At 33.7% G+C, this 7626-nt stretch overlaps 1 protein-coding gene across 1 annotated transcript; it reads right to left on the bottom strand.

The window, feature by feature from the left end:
• Positions 1–1679: 1679 nt before the first annotated feature.
• On the bottom strand, positions 1680–2447 carry LOC131853122 (uncharacterized). The gene has a single exon (XM_059203968.1). It carries the CDS (start codon positions 2445–2447, stop codon positions 1680–1682), a length of 768 nt encoding a protein of 255 aa, XP_059059951.1.
• Positions 2448–7626: the final 5179 nt, after the last annotated feature.

Consider the following 7626-nt stretch of genomic DNA (forward strand, 5'->3'; position numbering starts at 1 on the left):
ATGATGATTTTACGTCTAAATTTAGGAGTTCGGATTTGGAATGAAAGGAAAATAAGATCGTGAAATGAAAAAGCATCCGCAGTGTGTTGACCATGGCTTGCAACAAGACTAGGAGATGAGACAAGGATGAGATCCAACAGTGACGGTCTGCAACTAGGGAAGTAATGTGTAGCACGAAGCGGTAGGATAGTAAGATTACAAGCCTTAGCCACAGACCGTAGACAATCGGATCGATAGTCATTTTTGAGTAGGCAGGTGTTGAAGTCACCCATGACTATAGTATGCTCATAGGATGGTATCATCTTTTCCAAAAGGTTTTCTAATGGAGCGAAGTAATCTATTGAAGGAGAAGGGCTATAGAAAACACCTAAAAGAATTTTGGAATGGGAAAGGTTTACTTCAGTAAAGAGATATTCAGCTTCATTAGAGGGATTGGTAGTATTGGAATAGCAAATTATTTTGTAGGGAATGTGTGAACGGAGATACATAGCCACACCACCACCACCCTTGCCAACGCGGTCATTGCGAATGAGATTAAAGCCAGGCAGCGAGTAACAGGAAGAAGGAAGACAGGGTTTCAACCAAGATTCAGAGACGAGTATAGCTTGGATATTGGCAACATCGAACGACGCTAGCATGTCTGGGAAGTGAGCTGGAATGCTCTGTGCATTGATGTGCACAACATTAAAATTTTTGGGTACGTTATCGAAGTCGGTATGTAAAATTTCGTCTAAGGGTGTGGGTATACTATAAAAACTAGTGTCTGTAGAAGAGGATGAGGAGACAGAGTGAAAGCTTACATTATGCATGTCGTACATTATTGTATACAGCTATATCTAAATATACAATAATAATAATAATAATAAATACTATATACTAAACTAAAATAATAAATATAACTAGAATTAAACAAGACATTGTCTCTACCCGCCAGTGGAATGTAAGACATGAATGCATTTTTTCGTTTAAGACATTCATAACTGAAAGCAAAAGGACTAAATTTTCAACACATATATAACACATAATAACACATACAAGTATCCATGACAAGTAATAAACGAAAAGAGAAATATATATATATATACATAGTGGAATAATCATGTGTAACAACCTCTATTTAACCTTTAAATAATTACAAATCGGATATTCAAATATTTAAAAAAAAAAAAAAAAAAAAAAAGTTAAAGAAGCTATCAAAGACAATTATAATATAAAAAAAAAAAGATATTAATATATAACATTCTCCATCTACGTTTTCAATGATCAAATATGACATCTGTCACTTGTCACTTTACAAAGTCAATTTGTCATGTGTCAACACGACAACCACAAAATCAATACGAACTATTATAATATATTATACTGATAACGAGAGACAAAATAATAATGAAAATAAAAAAAAAAAACAAAACTGGATTGTGATTGTGAGGTTGGTTACATGTAAACAGTAAATATTAATATATCATTGGCTTTGTAACTACGAAAACTACCTACATTTTCAATATTAGAGTAATGACCTGGATAAAGTTGTGACAACAAGCAGCGTCCCAGATAGACTATAATTATGATTACACACTTGTAAGGTGTAAATACAATTGGGTGACGTATTTTAGTGGAAGAAATGTATTAATTATATGTTGAGTACAATATACAAAAATCATTAGAGGAATAACACATTCTCACTTTCTGACGAAACGTTTGGCGCGAGCCGCTACCCCAGCGGGAACCTTCGGTGCTGCAGTGCTCCCAGCTTCCTGCGCAACCGAAACTGCAGGCTGCGATACAGCCGAAACATTGTCGGATTGAGAGTTTATAATATTGTTTACTTCAGCAGCAGTAGTAACTTGGTGTTTAGCACCATCACTTCCAACAATAATCACAGAACCGTCGCGTGTCCAACACTTCTTGATGCCAAAGTGACGTCGCGCATTCATGAACGCATCATGTCTTCCTTTAGTCAGGAATTCGGAGAATGTGATTCCTGTACCTTTCAATGCAGTTTTAGCGAACCAAATTTTATTACGCAGAGCAAGATCAGTAAATTTCACCACAATAGGACGAGGCTTATCACCAGAAGAGCGGCCAAGTCTGTTACACCGACTAATGTTGACTTCTGAGAAATTGTGAATATTTAATTTCTCCGCTACGACCTTCACAGTATCCTGTGATGCGTTGCTTTCACTGGACTCCTGGACTCCATGAAATAACAGAATCTTCTTACGGCTACGCATCTCAAATTGGTCCATTTGACGATTTAGCAATTCCAACTGCTGCTGCAGATTACAGAAGGTGCTGGATACAAATGACTGAAATACTGCAAAGTCCGCCGCTAATGTAGTCACAGTGCTTGGTGTTGTGTTTATTTTCTGTAAGTCACTTTGAAAAACAGCCATCTTTGCATTCAATTGTTCCATCATGGATGAAAATGTGCTTTGTAATGCATCCATTATGATTTATAAAAAGGAGAGAATTATACTGGTAGGTAAAAACACACTATCTCTTCAAATTTAGCATAAATAAATTATGTAACTGTAAATATATTAATTAATTTAAATAATAAATACAGAGCTCTTATTTTAGTGTGTTGTCAGTTAAGCTACCCACATAAAAAAGTTAGACTTTGTCTCAGTGAACAGTTCTTCCGTTATTATTAAATTACAGGAATTGCTATTAATTCCTGTAATTTAATAAGAACGGAAGAAGTGTTATATCATTTTATTTTTTACATATCATAATTTGTTTGCAAGTTGTTTATATACCGTAGATTACACAGAGTTATTGAAATAGTTTTTTTTTTATTATACTAAATTGAAATTCAGTTACGAAGTAACTGCCAATTGAATTACAAAGTAAGTTTGTCATGATGTCGAATGAACTACCTGCCGACGTTTTCTCGCGAGACTACAAGTAGTTTTTCAAGAACATTATATTAAGATTTCTCAAAGGTCGGCAACGCACACCTCCATTCTTTATAATTCAGGCGTTTAGGCTATGGTAACCGTTTACCATCAGATGGGCCGTATGTTTGCCATCATTGTAGTGTAGAAAAAAGGTACAATATAGCCCCAGCTACTGAACTTGTACATTCAACAAATAAAATACGTTTCCAAGATGTCAAGTTATCAAATGCTTAATTCCCAACGTCTCAACTAGTTGACTAAATTTCATTTCGCTTTGAAACTTTCCTTTGTCTTATTACAAAGGAGTCTGTTACTTGTTCCCAAGTTAAATATTGGCTACATTATTTCCTTACAACTAAATCTTTTTCGTGTACAAAGCTATCAATCGTTGGTCTCGGTGGTCTAGCGGTTGAGAACACCGTCTTACTTGCTATGGTCACGGGTTCGATTCCTCGCACGAAAGAAAAAAGAATCATGAAGATTGCCAAAAAATATAGTCAATTTTAAAACCTTCTTCATCTCTAAGTCGGTTAAAAAATGTTTAAAGTAAAAATTAATAATCGTACAAATTTGTGGATAACGAAATATAACTGTATACATCGACGTATTCGTTAATAAAACCACAGACAACATAATATTATATAACTAATGAAATAAAAAAAAATAGTCTATGGAAAGCTAATATACAGATTAACATTTTTCTTCATAACGTTTTTCCAATAGACTTGTTCTGTTATACGTCACAATCTCTTGTGAAATTGAATCTTTAAAAGGTATTAGTTGACTAGCAATGGACAAGTTAATCACTAGGGTTTCACTGGAAGCCATTCATCGATGTGTAGGTGCTTAGAAAGTAGCTTTTGACTTGTAATTTGATAAGCTCAAGAATTTATCAACTTACTCAAGCAGCTTATCATGGGCGAGTACAACCCTAAAAATTGTACTGTATGCATGCATGCAATACGCATATTATATAATGCTTAATAAATAATTAAAAAAAAACGGCGACTCTATATAAAAAATATGACTTGATTTATAATAGTTTGCATTGTTATATACTAGCTAACTCGCGCAACCCCATCTTCATTACACTTACTTGAAATGTATCATTATATTTCGCCCAATTTCCGTATCTTTTTAAATTATAGTCTATATGTTATCATAATGTATAAGCAATATTACTGTAAAGTTTCATCAAAATTCCTTCAATAGTTTATGCGTGAAAGGTTCGGCAACGCGAATGTGAAACCCCTGGTGTTTCAAGTATGCTAGGCTACCGTAATCGTTTACCATAAGATGGGCCGTATGCTTATTTGCCACCATCGTAATATAATATATAAAACATCCATCTCTCCATCCATTCATACTCACAAACTTTCCCGTTTATAATATAATATTACTAGCTACACGCCCCGGCTTAGCACGGGTGTACACGTATGATATATACCTATACACCTTCGTCTTAAATCGCACTATCTATTTAAAAAAACCGCTTTAAAATCTGTTATGTAGTATTAAAGATTTAAGCATACATAGGGACAGACAGCGACAGCGACAGCGACAGCGACTTTGTTTTATACTATGTAATGATGATTAAGAAGTAAGTATTATTATAAAAAATGCACTACGGTAACATTCACTTAGAAGTTTCTCTTCGTTGCCGAGTACTTTGTGTATTCATTTTCTGCTTTTTGAGCCCTGTCATTGGAATACTGCATCTACTTGTTTCAATTTTTTGTTCTTATTTTGCCTCAACAAAACAAATTGCCTGTCTCATCTGAAGAGAATCAGATGAGACAGGCAATTTGTTTTGTTTGATTTTACTCATTAACAAAAAAGATTGTGTGCTTCATAGACTTCTAAAAATGTATAAATTTGTAACGTCACTAGCTATTACTCTCGATTTCGTCTATACAATCTTTCATTCCCTATTTCACCTTCTATGTTCGTCCTCGTTACACAATCTATCTTCACGTTACATTTCAATAAAAGATAAAAAGACAATCGATTACGATTTCCGCCGCCGCCGAATTTGAATTTGAATTTGATCGAAATTACGACGCCCTGAGCCGAGGTTCGAACTCCTAGCGATGCCCTTAGACAAATATCGTAACCGTCAGGCGGGATTTGACATTCAGCCGCTCCATAAGTCCTTCCTACAGTGCCATCTGCTCTCACCCCCATCACTCGGTGAAGCTGTAAAGGCCAGCTGCGGCCAACAGCATTAGAATAGTTCGAAAAAAAACACCATACATATTCATCAAAAGACATATTTTAAAATAATGGCCGTCACCTGCCTTTTTTATGTAACTGGAATGATAAATTGTCGACCCACCTGATAGAAATTGTTAGCCGTCAGCTATACCATAGACTTGACTGGAAATAAATTAGAGACGTCCGTTGTACATGAATGGATGATGATGGAATGGCGCGGAGATGATATAATGAACAAGAAGCCAGGTCCGTAAAAACTATAAAGATTAAAAAAACTATATTTCTTATTCATATTTATTTTTATAACTTATTACCACTAATGCGCTACTTTATTTTTTTGTGAATACTCTTTTCCAAAGGTTAGACGCGAAGATCATATAATGAACAATAAGCCAGGTCCATAAATACTATCAAGATTTAAAAAGCTAAAATTTATATTCATATTTATTATTAATAGTTATTTCAATTCATGCGCTACTTATTTTTTTTTTGTAAATACTCTGTTTTATACAGAGATATAGGTATATAAGAGATAGTATTAGCGTATTTAATTTTATTTTTTAAAGTTTTCATTATGTTCATATCCTTTCAATGTTGGTGTAATAAAGTATTTTATAAATCAATTCTCCATATGCCATATTATAATATACCTAATAAAATTATTCATCATATAAACATAATGAAATAACATTTCGTTATATAAACATGTTAACGTAGACACATAAATTAATTTAATTACATATGAGAGTCTAGTCTAGTTTGTAACAAGTACCTATCTTTACATAGTATAAAACAGTCACCGCCGCTGTCTGTACGCTTATATCTTTTAAATTAGGCTACGGATTTTACTGCAGTTTTCAGAAATAGATAGAGTGATTCATAATTTATAATTTTCATAATTTATTTATATAGATTAACATCTACATTTATATATAGATTTACATTTGATGATTCAAGAGGAATGTTTATATGTATAATAGATACATGTTAAAGAGTAAGCTGACAAATTGAGATATTTGTTATACATCTGTGCGAAGCCGAAACAGGTCGCTAGTACATAATGTATAAATAATAATAAATAAATAACCATAGACAATTAACACAGCATCAACTTGTCCCACGGTAAACAGAGCTTGTGTTATGGGTACTAGACAAGCGATATAAATACTTAGATATTTTTTTGTAAATACATATAAAACGCCCAAACCGATACGAACAGTCATACTCATGAATACAAATGTTTGCACCGTGCGAGGAATCGAACTCGCGACCATCGGAAGGAAAGCAGTTCGCTTAACCACGACACCATCGAGGCCGTCAATATACAACGTATATAACATGTGTATAATGTAACATCAAAGTGATAAGCTATTGTAAATGTTTACTTGTAAACATGCTTTCTGCAATTAACTAGTCTGTAGGTTCTTGGAAAGTAATAAGGGGCTTATATGGGGCTTGGGTCATTGACAGAAACTTGTCATCTCGCAAATTAGTGTTCCCTATGCAAATGTATACAAACAATGTATACTATATGATATATGACTACAAAAATATTGTATATTATATATATTACTAGCTGACCACGCAAACGTTTTGCCATATAAATTAAATACACTATTAAAAATAGGGGTTGGTGATAGAATCGTAAAAATTTAGGGTTGTATTTAAAAAAAAAATTAAAATAAAATGTTAGAAGTGGACAACCCTTATCACTTAGAGGTATGAAAAATATATAGTAGCCGATTCTCAGACCTACTGGATATGCCTATAAAATCATAAAAATCGGTCAAGCCGTTTCGGAGGAGTATAGTCAGTAACTGACATTTTGACACGAGAATTTAATATATAAGATATACTATCTATTTCTCACATCTTTTTCTGCACATCTTTCATCCCTTATTTCACCCCCTTCCATATTATTACTAAGATAGAAGATAATCTATATCCATCCGTAAGTTAGAGTCTATTATCATATAAAGTTTGATTGAGATAACAGACAGATGTGTATCTGTATTTTATACATTTTATACTTTATAATATTACATACTAGCTGTTACACGCTACTTCATCCGCTATGAATTTATCTTTTCTTTTTTAATTATAAATCCTTAAATAATAATTATCTAAGCCTCTTTATAACATTCATAATAAGAATAATAATAACCCAGGACAATTTACAAAACGCCATCTAGCCCCAAGCTAATTGGAGCTTGTGTTATGGGTACTAGACAACTGATAGAAATGCTTAAATAATATATATTTATAAATATATTTTATAAGTTTTTTTTTCGAACTATTCTAATGCTGTTGGCCGCAGCTGGCCTTTACAGCTTCACCGGACGATAGGGAGTGAGTGCGGATGGCACTCCAAACCCGCAAGGGTCTTATGGAGCGGCTGAAGGCCAACTCCCGCCTGACGGTTACGACGTAATGTACAAGAGCAAACTTATCTCTAAAAAGAGATCTCTTCAAGCAAACCTAGAAAATGTTATAGGATAGTGTGTTCACTAGA

The sequence above is a fragment of the Achroia grisella genome, unplaced genomic scaffold, assembly GCF_030625045.1.
Source record: "Achroia grisella isolate CSIRO2021 unplaced genomic scaffold, CSIRO_AGI_Agris_v1 utg1061, whole genome shotgun sequence".
In the NCBI taxonomy this organism is placed as follows: Eukaryota; Metazoa; Arthropoda; class Insecta; order Lepidoptera; family Pyralidae; genus Achroia; species Achroia grisella.